This window comes from Carassius carassius, chromosome 45 (genome assembly GCF_963082965.1).
Source record: "Carassius carassius chromosome 45, fCarCar2.1, whole genome shotgun sequence".
In the NCBI taxonomy this organism is placed as follows: domain Eukaryota; kingdom Metazoa; phylum Chordata; class Actinopteri; order Cypriniformes; family Cyprinidae; genus Carassius; species Carassius carassius.
Window position 1 is genome coordinate 12,108,354 of NC_081799.1, and position 23,496 is coordinate 12,131,849.

The 23,496-nt window shown below is 38.5% G+C and overlaps 1 protein-coding gene across 1 annotated transcript; it reads left to right on the forward strand.

The window, feature by feature from the left end:
• Nucleotides 1-18,602: 18,602 nt before the first annotated feature.
• Nucleotides 18,603-23,194, forward strand: si:dkey-175g6.2 (uncharacterized). Its single transcript, XM_059539516.1, has 3 exons — nt 18,603-18,683; nt 18,941-19,269; nt 20,284-23,194. Exon 3 carries the CDS (start codon nt 20,317-20,319, stop codon nt 22,078-22,080), a length of 1,764 nt encoding a protein of 587 aa, XP_059395499.1. The 5' UTR covers nt 18,603-18,683; nt 18,941-19,269; nt 20,284-20,316; the 3' UTR covers nt 22,081-23,194.
• Nucleotides 23,195-23,496: the final 302 nt, after the last annotated feature.

The following is a 23,496-nucleotide window of genomic DNA, read 5'->3' on the forward strand; positions in this document are numbered from 1 at the left end:
CCAGAATTTGGAGAGTTAATTTGATCTCAATCCAGATCCATTATAACCCTCTCTGTGGCCGAACAAAAAAGGTTTTGGCATTTAGGTTTACATAAAATCTGTTTTAGTTTTAAGGTTATTTGTTTTTATTATGTGTTCATATAGAATATAAAAAATATATATAAAAGTTATTATTATATTATACTGTTATGTTATATCATATTGTGTATATTTTATATTATTAACTAACTAAGATTATTTATATTATATTATATAGGATGTAAATCTGTCAGAAATAGTCTCTGAGATATTACAAAGAAAGTGCACTATACTAGACATAAAAATGAATAGCTGGGTCTCAAGAGGATAATTGTATCTCAAAAGCATTTAACCTCGGGTTCCTCCAGGGGGACTGCTGCCACGACACTAAATCACTTCAAACAAAACCATCTACTCTATGGAAAAGTAATAATTCCTAAGGTTAATATTCGAATATAAGATGTCTGTTTGCATTTTTCATTTAATGTCTGGAATGCCTATTTAAAAATGTCACATGGAAAATCAACCTGAGTCCAGATAAAAGATGCAAGCACGTTGCAAAATATTTGTGAATTTCTGAGTCTGCCTCCACATCATCATGAATCACTCAGGAGGCTGCAGTCCCAGGTGCTTGCTTTTTTTATACAGTAATTAAAAGCCACGTCGTATGAGCACGACAGAATTAATTGTTAAAAATTGGGGCTCTTAGTGTGCAAATTTGCCTTGAAACAACAGAGACTTAATTACTGGTCATAAATGAAGGAAAAGACCCAGTGCCATTAGTTGTAGGGCAGCGGGCACCGGGGCCATTAGTGATGGGCTAAATTGGGCTAATTTTCAGTAAGGGCTGTGTGTGATGGAGAGGGAAAAAGGAAGATAGAGAAAGGGGGAGTAGGAGTGAAAGATGGACTTTAGATGGGGGGCGGGGACTGGTTTGGAAATGGTGAGTAATGAATCCACAGCCAAATTAAGTGTATGAGTCAAACATTTAGGAATTAGATGTTCTGTAAATTAAAGATGTTTATCATGACTGCTCTGCTTTCAGCTGCCTCTAAGCATCTTTTAAACATGTGCCAGTGTTTCATTACAGGCCTGTCTTGACGGAGTCACATCGCCCGTCTAATGATAAACATCTGCTCAGTGGGACAATTCTAATTTATGCACCTTTGTTCTGAAGGATTACTGCTTTCCTGTGCTATTTTTGAAAAAGGATTATATACACCCTGCTCCAACAGTAATAAAACCACAGATATTAAATATCATATACAAATTCTTAAAATAAATGTGAAATAAAATAAGTTTTTACTGTATTCATTATTATTATTATTAAGTACTATATTAATACTTAAATTATATATAAAATACTATTTATAATATTTTTATTACATTTATTAATAAAAATAAATAATTAATTAATAATAAAAATGATAACAATAAGAATGATATTAATAAAATATTCTATATATAAAATATTACGAATTACCTCATAAAATAGCTCTGCATAAATCTATAAAATAATTAGTAAAATTTGTATGATATACTTAAAAATATTACTATATTATTATTATCATCATATTTATACTTTAAAATAAAAATATGATAAAAATTGATAAAACATTTTTTATTTTACATTTAACACTAATAATTTACACAACATTCTCAATTTAAATGGAATAATTCAAATGAATAGAAAAGAAAACAAGCCTCAAATTCAAACCCTAAACTGCACACTTTCACATATGAACACACATGCTTCTAACATGGGCTCATCACAGACAGGTACCTGAGCAGCCAAACACGCATGTGACCGCACTCGCTCATCATCTTGGCTTCCTAGATAAAGACTGTGCACGCTGTGATAACACCCATCGTCTCGGCTCTAGTGCCCTTAGGGTTTTAGGGAGAATGGGAGAGGCTAATCTCAGACACAATAACCAGCAGAGATGACAGACCAGCACACTGCAGCTGTGTCACGCCATGCACACCACACATTAGCCATTCACAGAGGGGGAGAAGAGGGAATAAAACCTCTGTGAATACCAGGATTTGCCAAATGGCTGACTGCTTTTACATTATAGTTTATAATTTGATCTAAAATACATTTCTCTCTTTTATTTTTCATGTTTTTGTGTATGTTTACATTATCTTTGGGCCCATGATGGTTAGATTGGTGTGTACAGTTATTCCTTTATTGTGGTCTTTTTGATAGACAATTTTCTCCCATCACACTCCTTTGACATCTGTCCCTTTTATGTGCTCTGCCGTGTGTGTGTTATCCTCACAGAGGCCTGTGTGTGTGTGTGTTTGTGCTATAGTAATGGTTTTGTGTGCTTTAATCCTTGTTCTGATGCTATACCTCAAAGCTCAGGATGATAGACCAACTATGTAAACAGTTTATGTGTATGTATGTGTATATATATATACACAATAAGACTTTGCTCTTTTTCATCTCTTTTCATTCTTTGAACCTGTTTAGCATCCACATTATTGATCAAAGTGGCTCAGATGAAAGAGTAAATGTCTGTGTGTATATTTATTTATTTATTGATATGTGTGTGACTGTATACAGACTGTTTGTTTATGAACTTGGCAAGAAAGATTAATTTGTTGATCTGTTAACCTCCACTTCAAAGTGTCTGAGTACTGTTGTACAACAACCAAAAGGATGAGAATGAATGTTTGTCAGCAAAAAAACAAATTCCCACTTTGTTGCTTTTGACCGTTGTTTGATGGTGACTCACCTGCTTTATGCATATTTCTTTGTCTCTTTGTGTCCTAATCTCTCTTTTTCTGTATCTGTTTAGTATGTCTGTTTCTCTCTCGCTCTCTCTAAATGTAAAATGAGAGCCCGCCCCCGACAGGTCACTTTACTAATGTGAAAAAAAGACACAAATTCAGATGTGTGTTTAGCATCGGAACAACCCAGCATCCAATCACTGGACAATACACATCACCCCTCGCTCTGTCATCGTGATGTCACAGGGTGTGTAGAGCGTGTAAGTGTGTTGTGTAGCGAGTGTGGGCACGCGGCAGTGCAGAGCATCGGCTCAAATATGAGATTTATTGTGAGTGTCACCCAATTCTCTCTCTTTTTTCATTTTCTTTCCCACTCCGCCCTTTCTTCCCCCATTTAACGTCACATTGGCATCAATCATCACTTTCCTCTTGCCCCCCTCATCCATCTCTCTGTCTTCTCCATTGCGATTTCTTCTCACCGTATCAGTCTGTTCATCCTCCATTTTCCATTTATCACATCTACATGATTGTTATTGCTCATTTGCACTCTGACAGTATTAAAACACCTCAGGCTTACAACAGCTTGCTGTGCCATTTCGTTTCACGAAAACACTGGTGTCTGAAACAGCGTGGAAGTGGGAGTGAACAAAAATGAATACGCACCTTAAATGCCACGTGTCAGACGAGTAAGGACCGTGTGCCAGAGCTGCTGCGTGCGGGTCTGTAATCAGCTTCATTATACTTATGTGCCACCCGTCCTTTCAGTGGTCTATCAAGAATTATTTTAAAAGGCCAGAAAATGCCTTTATTTCACAGCCAGGGGTGATTGCTGAAGCGTTTCAAAGCCATTTGACTGAAAATGAGTGCAGCTCAAGCGTGGAAATGGCAAGCTGTTTATGATGTCACCTAAACCCCGACTCATTCTGTAGGTTCCTATTCTGTATTTTCTGAAATTGCAAGTCGCCCCACTAGCGCAGATCTCTTTTGAGATAGTGGGTTGTTTTCGCAATTAAAAAGTCGTTTTATTGCTCTCCCCCTCCGCCACAATTCATAGCGAATTCTGCCTGACATTTGTTTTCCATGTTTTGAGTGACGGGGCCAATGGCTTCCCACTCGCCTCACCCTGTTTCTGATTGAACAATGACCAGAGTCTCGCTTTCTGAGGTCGCTCCATTGGGGTATTTATACTAAAGCACGACGATCCCTTCAATCCAATCAGTAGCTGCCATATTAGTGCAGAAATGAAATGGTGGTGTGTTATGTTTTGCTCTCGTGTTATTTGAGAGCGTGCTGCTGCATTGGCCAATCATCGGCGCAGTGTGCAGTCTCTTCTATCTTTGTGATTTCTTTGGAATGCTGTTGTTTGCTTAAATTGCTCTCTTCTTACACAAGAAAGCCGGAACAGAGCGCACGGCTCGAGAAAGGGCGGCTGATTGCGGCTATTGTCTAGCGAGTGTGGCTCATGGGCACTCATGGGGTAATTGCCGCTCAATGAGGCTGAGGCGTGCTCCAAAGGGAGAGCCACTGTGTTGTGTGTTTGCAAGGAGGATGAGGATGGAGCCAACGGAAGGTTTTCGATTTATAATTTATGATAATTTTCCCAGCGACACACTCTAGTTAGAAAAAACCTCCCAGAGGGACTCTCAAACTAAGCTGTACTAACACACAGTCCTATTGTTTCACCAAAGACACAGGGTACTCTGTGAAGGGCGAGTGGCAAATGGGGAATAACACTTGTAATGGCTTTTATACCAGTCTATTGTCTGCCAAGACAACTCTGCAGCTTGTAACCTGAAGTCCCATCTTTCACCGTGATATGTGTCTTCGCCTAGCTTGAAGGCGATGTCAGCGAGACGGAAATGTTCAGAGAATAGTCTGCTCCCTCAGAGCCCTGGAGCCATCATGATTTTTAAAAGACGTTATCTGTTAATACGATGGTGATGATCTTTGAGGTTTCATTCCACTTGAAGTACGACTTTTGTCAGATGTTGTTTTGTACTATCTGCCAAGATACATTTGCCTTTAAAGCCAGAGATGGGATTTGTTTGCCTGGCTTTTTCCATCCATTTCGTTTAATTTATAGTGTGACACCTGCAATTGTGAAGGTTTACATCCTTGTAAATGCTCTCTCTCTGCATCTGCATCACTTTTTGACAAAATGCCAAGCTGCCGGAAATCTACATTTGCATTGATGAGTGGTTTCGTGTGCACGTCGATCTGAATGTAGAGATTCTGTGGCCTGAAATGCTGTTGTGTGTATAGATGTTGGGGTCTTTGAACGTTCATGTTATCATATGTTGGCATTATAGGGGGGACAGCGAGGGTAGAGAGAGTGTGCACGCACAAGAGAGAATATGTGTGTGTACACTGTATATAAATTGGCAGGTTGTAATTAAATGTGCAGACCTCTCTACTATCTCCTCCTCCAGCCCTGCGCCAGTGACGCACAAACGGCTGCAGCAAAGTGAGTCATCCAGCCCTGAGGATCACCAGCCCTCCCTCTATCTCTATATCCCCCTCTTTCCCAGTCCCCCCTTGTACCTCCTTCTCTCTTGCCCTCCTCCATTCAGTCCCTTCCACTCCATCCCTCGTCACCTTTCCTCACTGTCCCCCCAGATTTCTCTAGTCACATGTTATTTACTTACTGACCAAATCCCCCAGTTTGAGTCTCTCTAGCATTTGTTTTTTTGTCTCTCTCCCACAAAATTTTACTACTTTTTCACTATTCTCATTTTCCGTCCCTTTCAGTCGCTTTATAATTCTCACAGTCTCTATTATATGTTGCCTTTTTTTTTTTTGCATTTTTTTTTTCATTTTCCAATAATGAAATGGTAAGAGAGTAACATAAAAATGAAAAAGAGGAAGGAAGGAAAGAAAAGAAGTCAAAAGTGGATGTTTGTCGCATTTCAAAGATGCATCACAACTAAAGACCATATACAGGTGTTTAAGTATGCTGGGAAGTTACCTTATATGAAATGATTTATCAGTGTATTTGTATGTAAGAGAGATAAACATGATTTACCATAAATGCTACACAATTTCTGACTCAGTTTATGGCTCATTTTTAATCACTACATTTTCCAAAGTTGACAGTTGCAACCAAAACAAGCAAGAAGCAGTATAGAAAAGTGTATGAGTAATTGCAATTGCATAAAGAGAAACTGGTCACATGCTGACTTTAAATCGATCAGAAGTGTTACTAAAATGCTTAAACGCTGCTGAAAAGAAACCGGAAATTTTACTTTTCGAATTCTCAAAGTAGTTACAGCTCTGACTCATGCAGTTTGCTCAGTCATTGCAGATGTGCCATGACTAGCTAAAGAGTCACAATAAAACTTTTGACTACTCAAATTTTCTCTGCTCTCAGTAATGCATATCAGTTTGTTTTATACATTGTTTATAAATAATAATGTAATAATGATAATGATATAATAATGTTAAAAAAAATCATTTATTTAAACCAATGTAAAAAAAAAGTCCAAAATGAATTTTAAATCTTTTGAAAAAAAAAAAAATGAAAAAAAAAATCATTGCATTTTTGTAAGAAAAAATAACCATATTTAAAATGCAATAATCAAATTAAAATAGCTTGCACTTACTGTTGTACATGGAAGCAGTTCCGGAGGAATGAAGTATGAGGTCAGCTTTGCGCATGCGTGTTTGTCAGAAGTGACGAACACATAAGTTCACAGGAGAGATCCAAACAAAACAATGGTCACTAATTAGAAGTACAAAACAAGGATTTGTTAAGAATGACGTTGGAGGATTTCAATATAAGCCAAGAGGAGACTGGTTTTCCTTTGCTAAAGTAAAGAAACTTTGCTTCCTTTGCTCCTGTCAACAAACGTTGGTTTTCACGAGACTCACCAGTGCATGCACAAAGCCGACCTCATACATCATGCTCCCGGAACTGCTTCTGTGTACAACTGTTGCGTGCAATATTAAGTTTTGATAATGGATATTTTTCTTACAAAAACACATCGATTTGTTACAGGAGGCCTTTGTTCACTCCCCAGAGCCTTCTGAGACACTTTTTTTTTTTTTTTTTGGATGGGCGCTTTTTATTTAACTTCTTTTGGACTGATGCACCGCAACACCCAACTTCGGATAAAAGAAGAAAGTTATATACACTTAGAATGAATTGAGGGTGAGTGATTTATGGGCAAATTTTCTCAATTTTTCTAATTTTCATTATTATATGCTAATCAAAATCTCCCACTTGCAAGGAAGGAATGCAAAATTTGCCTAATCAGATTTTTTAAAGGAAATTGAATGCCCAGCATGTTTTATATGTTAATATCTCAGAGATATTAATGATTCTGCTTAATTTTTAATCGGCATCAAAATCATTGAAAGTTTATATATTATAAATGTTGGTATTCTCTCTAACCCTACAACCCTGTAGCTGTAAATAGAGCTTTTTTTCATAATACTTCTCTAGCAATTTTATTGTTAAGTGAAGGTATATAAGTATACACTTTTTTTTATTATAGTTAGTTAGACAATATTAAATTAAACATCAGCTACCTTTGTACAGTTATTTGCATAAAGTTGGCAAGGTGTAGTCTACAATCTGTTTATTTAAATATTGTGTGGTTTTGAAATCTGGTCTCTTTATCCTTAAAGGACCCATAACATCTATCATTTCCTTTTCTTTAAATGCTTTTTAATGTTACCTTAGGTGTACTTATATTGTTAGTATGATTATTACATTTAAAACTTTGAAATAAAAAGCATTTTTATATCCTGATATTAGCCCTCTGGCTTGAATGCTCTGTTTGAAGGGGCGTGTCTGCTGTGAGACTCCGAGTAAACAACAACTGTTGTGATTGGCTGACATCTTTGCATTCGAAATGCGTATTACATGTGGAACCCCTCTCAAATATATATATATATATATATATATATATATATTTTTTTTTTTTTTTTTTTTTTTTTTTTTTACTATTACAGCTGTCGAGATTAACGAATCATGGAAGTGTTGATTATATAATAATTTTTTCGATCTTTTCACATCACATGAAAGGCTGCAGTGATGAGCATTGAGTAGACAGAGTCTGTTTATCGCGTGAATGTAGTGATCTCGTCATTATTGCAACACGTTTTCTCTCACAAAATGCTTTCACCACAACTAACAGCAAACACATGAATACATTAAGAGCTTTGTTGTGCAGCATAACAGCGTCATTCATTGTAACGGCAGTTTAGGCAAGTGTGCAGATATACTCGCGATCTGTGATTGACAGCTCCGAAAAAAAGGGAGCGTTCTTTGATCGCTCTCTGTAGTTAAATCACAATTTAAATAACAGATTTGTTTCATGCTACTAAGATAAACAACGTGAAGTTGATCGTTTAGTCACTGGCTTGATTCACTGATGCATAAACAGTATTAAACGATTTAGAAAGAAAGTCTGTGTGAACTTGAATAATTAGCTACACATCAGAAATCACTATTAACAGATCAGGCATTAATGAACACTTTTACTCACCGTTTGTGGCGGTGCTGTCAAATCCATATCATAAAAGTCTGTTTGTAACGCCTGTGCTGACATTGCGACTGAATTATATGTAAATATTTGGGCGGGCAAAGAAGAGAAAGGGGAGGTAAAGTTTCTCCTTACAACATCACAAGGAGGAGATTCCAGATCAGCCCGTTTGAGCTTCCATTTTCTCAAAGGCAGAGAAAGATAGCAAAATCTCGATTTACACCGATTAGAATTTCTAGAAACTTGGGGACCATATACAGGCTAGGGGAACTCATTTTAATGTTAAAAAACCTCAGAAAGGGAAATTTTCATGTCATAGGACCTTTAAGAGAGGTTCAGAATAGAGAGGCAGTGTGGGCGAGTTAGTGGAAGCGATGGTGGGATGTAGTAGAGCAGGTATGTCCTTATCAAAACATTATCTGGGACAACAAGGTCGTTGCTTGCCAGAGGACACCTTTCTGTACTTAGAAAACGCTGTTAAAAACCACCCACCAAGATACAGCTTAACAAAATAATCTGACAGCCTGTAGTTAATTCGGGCTGTAAAAGAACACAAATTAATTATGTGTTAACGTGTGTGTGTAAAATACAATAACATTCAAACATATAAAAGAAGTCTATGTTCTCCAAGGCTGCATTAATATGATCAAAAATACAATTAAAACTACTATTACAATTTTAAATAACTGTTTTCTTTTTGAATATAAATTAAAATGTTAGTCACATGATCCTTCAGAAATCATTCTAATATGTTGATTTGTTAAATGTTTCTTATTATCAATGATGAAAACAGTTGTGCTGCTTAATATATTTCTGGGAACAGTGATTATTTGATGAATAGAAAACTCAGAAGAGCAGCAATTAGTTGAAATAGAAATCTTTTGAAACATAAATGTCTCTTGTGTCACTTTTGATCAGTTTAAAGCATCCTTGCTAAATAAATGAATATAATAAAATGAATAAAAAACCTTCTGAAATGTTTGAAATAAAGCTTTTTTTAATGGACCTTATTCATGCTAGATTCCATATATTGTTTGCTGTGAATGAAATTGAGAGCTATATACTGTAGTCCTAAATATCTTTTCCACAACCCATGCTTTAAAAGTTTTTTACAAGAGTATTGGAAGTATTTTTGTTAAAAAAGTTTTGTGTAAAAGTCCAACCCACTGAATTCTATCCCTCACAGCTCGCTTTGCGTCTGAGTCACATATGATATCCATGACGAGGTTCATTGATAAGCACCTGTTAAATCGATTATGTGAGCCTATCCACAGATACTCTGTCTGCTATTTCTTATTTGCTAACCTAAAAGTCTTATGTTCTATGATGGCATTTGCATAAACAAATGAATTGTATCCGGGGAACAAGGAAAGTTAAGAAGCCAGTGATCTGCAGACTAAAATCACTTGAGGAGAAGCAAGTGAGTGAAGCATTGAGAGCATTACTCTGGACATAGTTTACAAATCCTAAGAGCGAATGCTCTCCTATTCACATAAAATAAAAGCCGTTATAATACCTTTGGAGTGTGGAGAAGAAAGCCATTATGAACTGAGAGGCGATATTGCTACAATGAATGCAGATGCAATATCGTGTTTTGTAATGTAGTTCTTGCACAGTGATGGGTGATATTTAGTCAACAGATGAGAGACAAAGGGGACAACAACTACATTCTTTCATCCTCACAGACGTTGGCCTCCGTATGCTTCATCGAAATATCCTCAATGAATCTTGCTTCTTTGTACCAAGGCTTATGTCCTAATCTCCAGTTATAATAGGCCTCATTATTAAACATATTGCTGTAAACCAACACAGACATCTGGCTCACTGAGTGCAGCACTGAATAGGACAAGAGTGACTGTTCCTTTCATGTCACCTATCATTGCACACTGTAAAAACACAAGCTGGTATGACGGCTGGTTGGGTGTTGGGGGTGGTGCGATTTTGATTGACGAGGGCATGAATGACCTCATAATGGATGAATTTTTATGAGGCGATGCGGAGAGGGCTTTGATGGACTGAATCAGCCAGTGGTAATTAAACGATTAATAGTACTTAGCTCAACTCAGATCATCTCCTGCGCTGGCTCCCGTGGGGCCCGTCATCATGTTGAAATTACACAGATGTTATCGCTCTCCTCGCCTGCAGACAGACACACAATCATTGTTTGGTGCGGAGGCTTGCTCACGTACGTTCGTACGCCATACCAATGTCAAATGACACAAAAACAGATAATGGTAATGTTAATTCGGTGCTGTCCTCATTATCTGATCAAGTCATCTCCGTATGTGCTGTTTCACAAACTCTATTGGCAAGTTATGCAACAAACATGTTCCTCACACTCTTCTCCACTGGGGCATAGTAGCCATCATAACTGGTGGTTGGGTGGGTGGTGATGGGTTATTAGGAAATATCAGTATTGTTCACCCCACAAATCAGTGTTCATCCTGAAATACATCCACCTACTTGTCAAATCACTCATTTACAAATCAATATGGAAATATAAAAAATTAATAGACTCTATTTAGGCTACCACTTTTATCTGTTTTCAATGATTAATATAATTAATATTCGTTTCTACTATTTAAAAAAATAATGTCCTAGCCATTTTTCATTAATATGTGATAAATTGCTCCAGCTCATTTTTTTTTTATAGTTTTGCTTATGGAATTAAAGTGGAATGTGAATGCTGTTTTGTCTTGACTTTAAAGTGCTGCTTGTAGCCACAAATGTAACTGTTCTTCTAATCCATAGCTACATTAATTTGTTTGCTCCAAGTTTTTTTTCTCAGTAATTATATAGAAAATCATTTTGGGTTCTTCAACAGTCCCTGAACAGTTCTTAAAGGGATAGTTCATGAAAAAATTTAAATTAGCAGAAAATATAAATACCCTCAGGCATCAACTGGTCGCTGGGGTTCCTCAGGGATCAGTTCTTGGACCCTTCCTCTTCTTCATATACACTATGTCATTTGAACCCATCATACAGGCACATAGCTTCTCTCACCATTGCTATGCGGATGACACGCAGCTCTATCTTTCATTTCAGCTAGATGATCCAACGCTATCTGCACGGATCTCAGGCTGCTTGGCAGACATCTCAGCATGGATGAAAGAACATCACCTACAGCTCAACCTGGCAAAGACTTGTCTTTCCTGCCACTCCAACTCTACATATACATATTGGCGTAATCTTTGATGGCCAACTGACTTGGCCAACCACATTGCAAAAATGGCTTGATCTTGCAGGTTTGCATTGCACAACATCAGAAAGATAAGGCCCTTCCTAACGGAGCATGCTGCACAACTTCCTGTCCAGACCCTTGTCATTTCAAAGCTGGACTACTGCAATGCTTTTCTGGCTGGACTTTCATCATGCACAATCAAACCTCTACAAATGATTCAGAATGCAGCATCACAACTGGACTTCAATTAAACCAAAAGGGCCCACGTCACACCTCTCATTATGTCCTTGCACTGGCTTCTGGTTGCAACTTGCATCAAAGTCAAGACATTGATGCGTGCATATAGAACAGCCACAGGCTCAGTTCCCGCCTACTTCCACTCACTTTTACGACTCTACATTCCCTCCTGAAGTCTGAGATCTACTAGTGAGTTACGCCTCGTGGTACCATCACAGAGAGGCACAAAATCACTTTCTAGAACATTTTGTTCACCGTTCATGGCTGGTGGAAAGATCTTCTCACCTCTATCCAGAATGCTGATTCCTTTACAGTTTTCAAGCGACAGCTGAAAACTTGTCTCTTTCGTCATCTGACTTCAGTCAAAATCCCCAGTGTAGCTTGTACTTAATCCCGAGTCTATCTAGTACTTATTTGAACAATGTCTGGAACTTGGTGTTACGAGCACTTCCTGTGTCTATTTACCTCTTTAAAATGAACTGCTTAATGCTTTGGATAAAAGCATCTGCTAAATAAATAAATGTAAATTGGATCTGCTAAAAAAAAAAAACACAATAGTCCACAAGTAATCCACATGACTCCAGTGCATCAATTAACATTTTGAGAAGAGAACCGTAGCATTTTTGTATAAGAAATAAATGAAAACCTTCAAACTGTTGCTTCCAGCTGAAGTTTGAGCCTACTATCCATAATATTCCCTCTAAAAAAGAAGTAAAAACAGGGTCCAATGTAGCCTACTGTTTTCTTGTTGTTGTTTTTTTGTTTTTTTACAGGTGTTTTTTTTTTTTTTGTTATTTTGAATTTTGCCCTTCACTGCATATTAGGGTTGACAGAAATATCCTATATTTATATGTATATATGTATACACACACTCTGTAAATATTAAGAGGAGTGCGATATTCATCAAGTGAGATTGGAACTCCAACCCTTTCACTGTTTGTATCACTACGCTTGCATTATTTCTCACAGCGAGCCTCATGGAGGACCACTAAATCCAGTATAATTTTATAAGTAATACATTTTTTGCGTCAGGGAATGTAGTGTTAAGAGTATTTTATGTTTAGACTTCAACTATGCGGTTTGTTTAGAAAGTTAATGTCTTTTTGAAAATTTGCTCCTGTGTTTTCAGAGCCATTTTAGAGCCTCAATTCATCCAGATCTTCTGGAATTTGTCGCTGAATCTGATGTCTCTATAGTGGTTAAACATGAATTATAATCCATTTGTGTAAATTGAATGGCCACTCTCTGATCTCATCAATCTATTATTGATCTTATCTAATCTATGCACTGAGCTGTGCTGTCATTGGAAATCACTTTTAACTTAGTTTACAACAACTTTAGTTTTGAATCCATGGTGGAAGGAAGTAGTTCTGTTCAAAAGAGCGTTTTTAAACACACTCTGTTGTTTCTTATGTACACACTTGTGTTGTCAAACTGTTGTATAAATGCAATATCACACTCGTAGCAGTGTGATATGGCTGTACATCGACATGCAGTGAATACCCAAGGCACTTGGTCTGCAGAATCGTGCCTACGGCTGAATCACAGCCGTCCCACATTGTTGCATTCTCCAGTGAAAATGTCATCTCGTCTGAAACGGCAGAAATAAGCACAGATGAAGAATGTTTATAAGTGAAAATAGTTCTAAACAAACATGACAGTGGATCTGATGTGGGTGAACAACTGAAGATTGACTTATTCTCTAGAGGAAGAGTTTCTTAAAAATGTGCAGTTTTTCATGAATAGAGTCTTGTTGATAACTTTTGGATCATTTAAATGTTTTTATCAGTTGTCTGAACTCATTCTGACGGCACCCATTCACAGCAGAGCACATATTGGTGAGCAAGTGATGTAATGCTAAATGTTTCCAAATATGTTCAGATGAAACAAACTCATCTATTTTAGATGGCAGGGCCGTTGCCAGAACATGTATAATGGTGGAGGATTAAGTTTTCATAACAGGCACACTTTTTATGATCTCAGAAATAACCAAAAAATAACAACTAGTATTACAAGTTACTGAAATTGTTCAATATTAAAACATATAGTTCAACCTACAACAATTCAGATAAATTAATTAACTAAAAACATTTGCATTATGCCTTAAATTTGGCCACAATCCTGCCCTATATATGCAAGGATATATATAGCATAATGGAGGGGACTTACACATTTAGAGCTATTTGATGAATAAGAACATATTCAGTGAAATAGTCCAGCAATGCTAATTTTCATGGTTAACTGTAAGTAGAGAGATGTTTGACATTTTTTAGTGAAACCAATGGTCATGTTCATGTCACAACAGGGTCTTCTGACATCTGGATTATCAGACATTTGGGGTGTTGAAGGTGTCAGGGTGACGAAAACTGAGGGGAACCGTATGTCTAGAGCTTCTCTTTCCTCTCATGGAATGTTAAGAAAACGTGACTCTACATTTCACGCAGTTATAAACATTTCTCTCTCTCTTTGTTTCATTTGGCTTGGGGAATGTATCGCATCCTGGTGGTGTGCTTCCATTCATCTTTTTGCGTTTTCTATCTGCCTCTCCCTCTCCCTCTCTCTCTCTCTCTCTCTCTCTCTCACACACACACACACACACACACACACACACACACACACACACGAATTCGTTCCCCTCCCTCCCATTCGATTGATCAGAGGCTTGTGGGTGTCTTGGATGAGTCATATCAGCAGTTTACCCAGTTTAAAGCATCTTTCAAATTACTTCCCTTCCAGTCGGGTTCCATGCTGATAACCGATAACAGTTTTCGTTCCTACAAGGAGATTTGGAGGACACTTGTGCGCTGGTGTTGTCGGGGCGTGCGAGTTTATGGCGCGTAACTGTGTATGTGTGTTGTGCTGAGCTGCGCATGCGCGCGTCTCGTGCTCCGTAAACACCGAAAGTCATGGAACATGTGGATCAAAACAAGAATGATGAAGACAATAGGCTACCTGCAGGTTCATAAATTGATTGCTCCTTAGTTTGAAAACGTCGACTATATAATAATTGAAGATGACGAAAAAATATCTATTTCGAATCATTAATTTTTACTTTTTGAGGCTGTAGGCTACTCTTAAATCGCCACTTTTTTTCTTGTTTACGTTTTATTCTGCAGTTTATCTTCTTTTGTTTCATCTTTATTTTTGTAATACTTAATTCGCTCGTTTGCGTATTCCATCGCCTAAATCTTCAAAAGGCTTTTCAGAAGACGCATAGCCTACCATATCTTTTAAAAAATCTCTATCAACGATGAAACAGTTTGATAGGCTGGCTGCCCCCCCCCCCTCCTAATATTTGCCTTGATGCCAACTTTAAATGTGAAATGGGCAACATCACAAAGGAACCATAAGTCACAACGCTTGGAATCACGTAATGATAGCGCCCTCTGCTGGATTTATTTCCAGGAGATATACACTCAGACAAAGCAGTGTATTAAATCATCTTTGCTGTGTATTATTGACAATATACTGAATTATTTAATATAGCCTAGTATTTAAAGCTACCCACATGAAAATACAGGCACAATTTTGAGTTCTATCTGTATACTCCCTTGTGTACATATTCTTGTGACCTTTCATTAAAATATCAGCATTCCTTTGTCTTGAAAAAAATAGAGAGACAAAGAAAAAAATAATAATTTAGTTTGTAGACCCATGTATGACGAAACTACAAATATGTCTAAACACGTGTTTTACATTAAATATGGCAAAACACAATAATTAGTCACTTTTGTCTTTCCGACTTCACGTGATTGTTTCTCGGCCACTTATTTATAAATACTATTTATTTAAAAAAAATAAAACATATTTGAGATTTTAGCCAATAAATGTTTAGAAATAATGTAATTTTTTTTGGCATTCATTTAAAAGTTCATCTACATTTTGTGAGCTAATTGGTGATTTGTAGGCTACTAAGCCTACTGGATTCCATATTATTCATCATATTACGGGATTTGTTTAGCCTACTGAATTGAAAGTCATTGCAAAATATATAAAAACTTTACTTATCATAATAATATGAAAAAATTCTGTCATTTCTTTCGAAATTCAAGTCTACACTAATATTCACAAAATAGGCTATTATTAATAACAGACTGACGACAGGTTTAAATAGGCTATATTTATTTACAATGTTTTGTAAGGGGTGAATGCACAAAATACGTACAATACGTACAACACTTTAAATGCGTTGTCATGGGCTTTTTGTCTCTTAAAATGTCGAGACATCACGATTTTTATTTTTCAGAATCGTATTAACTGAACAAATGCTAAATGCGTGTTTTAATTGAACATCGCTTGTACTAAGTCCAAATGTTATGGGCGAGCTGATCTATCCTCTCTCCACGTGAAAGAAAGATAGATTGATGGCAGGGAACCGATGACTCTCGCTGATATCAATCGGCTCATTAACTCCAAATACGAAGCCAACCTCCGACGTAATAGCCTATGTCACTGACCAAAGGGGTTCATCGCATAATTCGGCGAAAAAGCGCTTTGGTCTGTTCTCTAAACAAAAACGCATGAGATTCTGTAGGCAAATATATTTGTAAACGAAATTTAATTTACAATTATCATTGTTGTCCTTAATGACAGCGGGTTTATTTATTACAGCGCAAAATGTCGTTTTGTGTGACAGAACATTTGGAACTGGGGTTATCATCTGTCCATTTATCCATAAAATATTTTTGGCGGAAAAAGGTCATCAATTAAAAACGCGACAATAGTAAACACTTGGTGAAAGAGAAGCGCACATAACAGCTGTATGAATGAGGACTCGCGCGAGGACGGACTACGCTTCATTCGCAGTGTAACGAACTGTTCGAACTGTAAATATGGAGATATTCCGTGGTCAAACACTACCATGGGTCGACATTATTGAAATTGGGACACCGCACAGAATAAATAAAACAAACATCACTGCTAGCCGCAAGTTAGTCCAGTGGCAACGGTCAAAGAGCGCATGCTGACACACAATGAATTGTCTCGTCTCTGGTTCTTCTTTGTCAATATTTACGTGGAAATTTGCTCTCATAATTGGGTTTAAATCGTCAGCCTCAAGTGCCTATATATTTCACGGGGCTCATTCCGGACTGAGGCACCTTTCAGTCAGACGTTTTCGACAAATCAGAGCCTATCGCCTCAGGAGAGCAGTCGCTTAGGAGAATATGCCATCCAAACAGATGCGGTGCTCGTGTGTGGGCGCGAGGCTTGGGCTACACACCATTAAGCTCGAGCCGCAGCTGAGTAAAATGTGAAATGGGAGAATTAATCGATCCCAGGACGATGCTTTTTTCAGTCTCGTGGGAGTACGAATTCTTTTATTCATGAACGCGTGTTATGTCACTTCCATTAGGCGGTGGACATTTTTTGAGTGTATCTGAACATACATTTTCATAATTGCAGCCAATATGTCTGCAGAGCCCTCGAAAACTTGACGAATCTTTTCCTTGTGTAGGTGTGAACAATAACTCTCATCACCCCATACACCCAGGAAAAACTTCAAAGGCGCTTTTATCTGCTATTTTGCCCAGTTCTCTTTGTTTTGCCTCAGTTTTTAACATATTCATTCTCTTCTTGAGTGGGCATTTTGGGTCCTGGATGAAGTGCATGGGCAGTTAGGAGGAGGTGAGTCAGCGCGGGGGATGGAGAGCGCTGGTTTAAGGGTCGCAACTGCGCTAATGCTGAGTGGCAGTCGATAATGCCAAGCCGTATCAAAATCTGACCCCTGGCCCTTGGAGCTCTTATATTATTCGCCACCAAGGTAGAAAAGGACAAGCATTCACACTCATAGCTATACACGCTTACCAGTGAACTCCTTTGTTGCATGCCACATTTCCCTTTACAGAATAAAAAGGTAATTTCCCTGCCAACTTAAATAACACACGTTATTTATTGGCACGGTATAGCTGTTGGAAAATATTGATAGAATCAGGCCTCGCACGTATACCTCTCTGGGGCGAAAAATGCAGCATTTTTAAGTGACAGCTTAAAAATGAATTGTTTGCTGTGAATCATAGCAAACATTTTAGTTTAGTCAAAGTTGGTTGTATATGGTCTTTGGACTGTTTATATGGTTAGATTTGTATTTATTTATTATTAATTAAATGTTTTACTTTTCTTATTCAATGTTTCGTTATGGATCAGTGTATTGGTATATGGGTTCTCTAAAGAACAAGTACGTATGGTAGGCTACAAACGTTCTTAAAAATGTTTTGCAGTGACATCAGGCTGCAAAACCGATTAGGTTCTAATTCGAACCAATTTTCATCAATCTGATTAAGTAGGGTACCTGGAAATAACAATAACAATAAAAGACAAATAAAACGCAAACATACACGATAACAGGGTTAGGTAGGACGGATCTCAAAGTTTCATGCCAATTCAAGAACACGATTCTATTGGATGCAGCCTTTGAAAATATTGAAATAAGGTTCCCACTCTATAATGAGACAGCTTTGATGCTGCCATTTCGAGTGTGGCTCGTGGGACTTCAATATCCGCACTGCAACTAATCCAATTACACGATTCATAAACTGTGATTGGCGGGATTGCTGTTGGCTCCAATGCCACGCGAGCTTTTTCCAATTAGGCCTATTCCGTAAAGCTACAGTATTCATGTAAAGGTTCTAAACCACGTCAGACGAAATTCTTATCTCGAAAAGCATAATTGCGAGAGAGAGAGAATGCCATGGTTGCACTCTTCAAGACACATCTTGACTATTTCTGGATTATTTGTGGGTCGTTTGAGTGAACTGAAGCTTCCTGTACATGCAAATAGGCCTAATAAAAAAAAATTACATGTTAATTTGAAAACATTACATGAGAATGACGTTAGAGACAGGTGGATGAAAGTCAGGGGCGGCAGGAGACAAAGAGCGGAAAATTGAACGAGATCGGGAAATTGAGCGGAAGTAGAGTAGTGAAGCTGAACCGCCTGCGTCACGGTGGGTGCAGCAGTTCGGTCTCTCTCCAGCTCTGATTAAGGCCACCTCGCAAACAATCAACAGGCCAAAATGGTCTGCTAAGTAAGTGACAGTGTCAAATTTTGCTAGGTACATGGTGTACCCTGTAATGGTTTCCCATGTATTGCGAATAAACGGATATTTTAGACTTAAATGTATAATGTTCAAAACAGCAAATCACCAGTGTTCAATCAACTCAGCTACAATTACATTTAGTTTCTGTATGAGTTAATTTAGCAGTGGTGCTTTCACTGTGTACCACAGACTCCGTTCTTAATGGAGAGACTGTTTCATTCATGCAATCTCTGTTCATTCATCAGATCACCGTAGCGTACCCTCTGAGTTCAAACGAGACACGAAATTCTTATCAATGGAGAGTTCTGACGTCAACAGCGGCGCGATGACTCGTGGGTCACGTGTCCAGACGCGTCTATACAAATGGGAGTTGCGCTGTCCGTGGTCCTGAAAAAAATCACGCTCCGCATTCATCTCTCAACAAGACGGATCGAAGTGTGTTTCAAATAATTCTTGTGGGAAGCAAACTTACTTTAACTCAAGTTTTAAATGAACTTAAGGATAGCGGTTGTTTCCAAACCTCATCCAAGAAGCACAAGGTTTTGAGTTCCAGCTAATTTGTTCGGGAAATCAGGTGAGTAAGTGCACTGCCATTCCTACACGCACTCGATAAATAGTTTATAGTTCCATATAACAACAAAGAGACGCTATGAATGAATAGATATAAGTTTTCCGCTGATACCTACCTTGAGATGATGTTGAATCTCAGTGCAAGTCATTCAAGGAGATACAGGTCGACCGATCAACAAGCGTTTCATTCATAAATTTCTAAACGCCTTTTCCCCTTTTTTTTCTTTTTATCCGCATCAGTAGCCTACCTCTCCGACAAGGTAATTTTGAAATGTGATGTCAATGTTTTTTTTTTCTTTGTTAAAGCAATAAATAATAATAATAATAATATTATATATTTTGGGATCGTGTGCGTAGGAATGTGAATTTTAAATGAATGTCAAGACTAGTTGGCTATGAGTTCATTCTTTGAAAATCGAAAGGAGGGAGAGAATTTACAAACTAATAAATGAAAGACCAAATTGCTTTTATATGAATGAATGAAAAGAAAAATATTGACTGACATACTAGTTTTTTCTCTCTCGCAGTTTGCATTTCAGGAGAGAGTGAGATAAAGCACGTGAATTTATAAGGTTTTATTCACGCAAGCTTTCGATTCCCTTGCAAGTCAAGAAAGACAATTTACACTAAGTGTTGTTTTAATATAGTCATTAACCATATGTCGCCTTGCTGTGGCGTTTCGCTAATCCGAGTCGAGAAATGATAGGTGAAGAGGCAACCACGGAATCCGCTCGATATTGCCTTTATACTTAGTCTCCGTGTGGACTCACTTTAATTAAAGCAGCACTATTAATTGGATTTAAAATGTGATAATGTATTGTGTTGACGACTTACTGATGTAAAACAAGCGCACGTTGTAATATTCTGTTGTACTAATTTAATTAAACAGATCTCAGCTAATGTACGTTATAATGCTGTAAAGACGAGATGTTAAAATATCAGTGTCAATAAAATGTATAGTCTTGTCAATGCTCAGAAAAAAAATTAATCACCATTTTTTTTCTTTTGTCTTTGATAGGTGCTCCCCTCTCCCCCATCCTGTCCTCTCTGCATGGTCATGTTCTGCTGTTGCTACCCCTCCAGCACCTCAGCTCTCCTGTTATTCCTCCTCAGCCTCACCCCCCTGCTGGCCCTGGCTGGCCCTGCACTTCAGCAGAGATCTTCAGTCAGCAGCAGCATCAATGAGGCTCTCAACTTGGCAAAAGAGGACCCGGGGGCAGCAGAAGGAGCTGCTTGGACACATAGGAAAGTGGACAGCCTGCTCCAGAAATCCTCGGGACAGGAACATGTCTCAGATATGGACTCTGCCCGTTCTCTAGCCTTGGTTCTGCTTGAGGCTCTTGACCACCCAGTTAGAGAGAAGATGACCCAGGGGGAATCTGAAGAAGGACTCGCGATAGAGGCAATGAGGAAACAGGGAGACCTTGAGCTGGACACAGAGAAATCGGCAGAGGTAGTACAGCAAAGGGAGGAAAATTGGGGACAAGAAAAGCCAAACGATGAAAGTGAGAGTGTGAAGGAGGACGAAGTGAATACGGCTGAAGGAACGGACGGGCAGAGTCAGTCTAAAGTGGCCAACCCCCTCCAGCGCAAAACCAGGGGCTATTTTCAAAACATTGACCTTGGGCTGCAAGACAATGAGATCCTCCCACCTTTAAAAGGCTATAAAGCATATAACCAGCAACTGGCCCATGCGACCAAGAAGCTTAAGTGGCAGGAGGAGCGAACGAGAAACCCATCCCAACTTGAAAGAAACTTCATGGATGATTTCGATTTTGTGGAAGAAGCGGAGGAGATTCTGACCCGCAAGGAGGAGGAGGCACGGGCACAATCAGAGCAGGAGGAGGTGAGGCGGCAGGAAGCCGAGGCACAGGAGGCGCGTGAGGAGGAGCAGAGATTGGCAGACATCGCCTCTGACATGCTTCTGGAGTACATGGGCAGGAAGCCAAAAACATCGTCCTACATGAGCGACATGAAGGCGGCGGCTCTTCTAAACAACGTGGCCGAGGACAAGCGCTCAAACGAGGTGGAGGATAATGATGACGATGATGAGATGGATCCCCAGACCATTGACAAGTTGATAGAGATTTCCAGCAAGCTGCACTTGCCTGCCGACGATGTGGTCGAAATAATCAGCGACGTTCAGGAGAAGAAGAAAAAGAGAAAGGATTTACCCCAGAGCAACAACCCTCGTTTCCGCCCTCTAGTTCCCCTTAAAGCCAAGCCGAGGCCCCAGGCATATCAATATCCTAAGTCACCTAAAAAATCCTCTTATACTGTCGATCCATATAAGAAATGGTACAAGGAGAAAAACAAAGGCAAGCTCAGCAAGCAGGACTACTGGTTTAAGCCGCAGAAGCAGTTTCTGGCCTATCCCTCGTTCCCCTATTATCAGAAGCCATATCGAGCCTATTACCCGGTCTTCTTTCCACCCCCCAAGCCACGGTTCTATACAAATCCCACTCTGTCATTTGACTACAACTTTGGGGGCTCCGTGGGGTATGGTCTGAAGCCTCCAAGCCGTAGGTACAGAGACAGGCCCAAGGCAAGGGACTGGAAATGGGCACAAGCCCCGCAACGCTCCCAGAACCCCTACCCACAACCAGATACTGTCATACCTAATTACATTCTCCCCCATCCCCGAACTTACCAGGCTCTCCCCATGCCCAAACCACGTTCTCCTCAGGGTGGGAGACCACCTTCTTACATCTACCCACCAGACTATGTGTACGATGAGCCGGAGTCTCCACAGGAGAGCGATGAAGAACTGGAGAACTTCATTGAGAAGATTTATTACAACCGTAGGTTATTTTAGTCAGCTGGGAGTTCAGGATGTTCTAAAGCGGTGAAACAAGCGATGAAAGAGTCAGGAGAAAAAGCTGACAGGGAGTTTGAGCGACAGGGCTATGAAAAGACAGTTAGGTGTTTCTTCTCCACTCTTGTGTTTTGATACATTCCAAATCAGGAACGGAAGAGATGGTGCTGCTTTATCAGAACCTCTCTGCGTGCACTTATTTGGTTTCTCTCGCAGTTTACATTTTAATTTGGTGAGAGAATACACAGGTGAATTTGTAAGGTTTCATTCAGGTATGTTTTTAAATCTCTTGCATGTGGAAAAAAAAAGATAAAACAAAAAGAAACCAAAAACAAGCAGAGAAAATGGTCAAAGAAAACATTTTGGTGCCAATTGCAAGAGACCCATGTTTATACAAAGATTTATTTTCTTTAGGAAACACTTGATTAATTGAAAAGCAAAGCTTGGGGTTGCATTCTTGATACTGCAGGGCACAGTAATAATTGCTATGGCACTAGTTACACAAACAAGTAACTGTCAAATTATTACAGGCTTTTCCTGAGGGTCTGTTTGATTGTTTTGATCAATGTTCCTATTGCCTTAATACTGATCACTGTTTTAGCTCATCCATGTGCATGCAGGTCTTGCACCACTAAAAAAAAAAAAATTCTGTCACGCACGCTGTAAACAATGCTTGAAACTAAATCTTCCATTTTATTCACAGAAATGCAAAATGATGAAAATCTTTGCTAGGTCGGTGCCCTGTCAATCTGCTTGGTGGAATACCTGTACACATGTGATTTACTGTAAACTTAGCATCTTGCCAAAATCTCAAGCAAATTAAAAATAAATGCCCCTGTTGCTATGGGTTATCTCCAGTGTTCAACCACTGAGTACAGGATCTTTGTCATGAGAGCCAACAGAACGCTGTATAGTAATGTTTGTTCCTAAAAAAGTTTTAAAATGTCTGAAGTTTGTGAGGAATACTCTAAGAGTGAAAAGTTTGCACGTCTATCTGTATTTGCATCTTAAAAAAAAAAAAAAAAAAAAAAAAAAAAAAAAAACCACATTTGGGGAAAATTTCCTTGATCAAACTGTGATTATTTTAAAAATAAATAAAAAGAAGAAGAAAAAAGAAAGACAACTCTAATTACTATAGCAAGTGTTTTCATCAGTGAACTGTCTTGTGAAAGGAATTTGTTGTTGTCAACTTCTCGATTGTAAGTTGTACAGTGTCAAATAAACAAGTGTGTGTGCAATGTGTAAATAACAGCATGTTGATTACTAGTTTTGCTATATGACGAAAATAAAAGCAATTATTTTATTAAAGTCAGTTTTTTTAACAAATGTCTTATTGGAACGTCTTTGATCAGATCCAGAGCAGAAATTAATTAGTTTCTGTACCACAGAGGGTTCTTGCTAGGATGATATATGCCG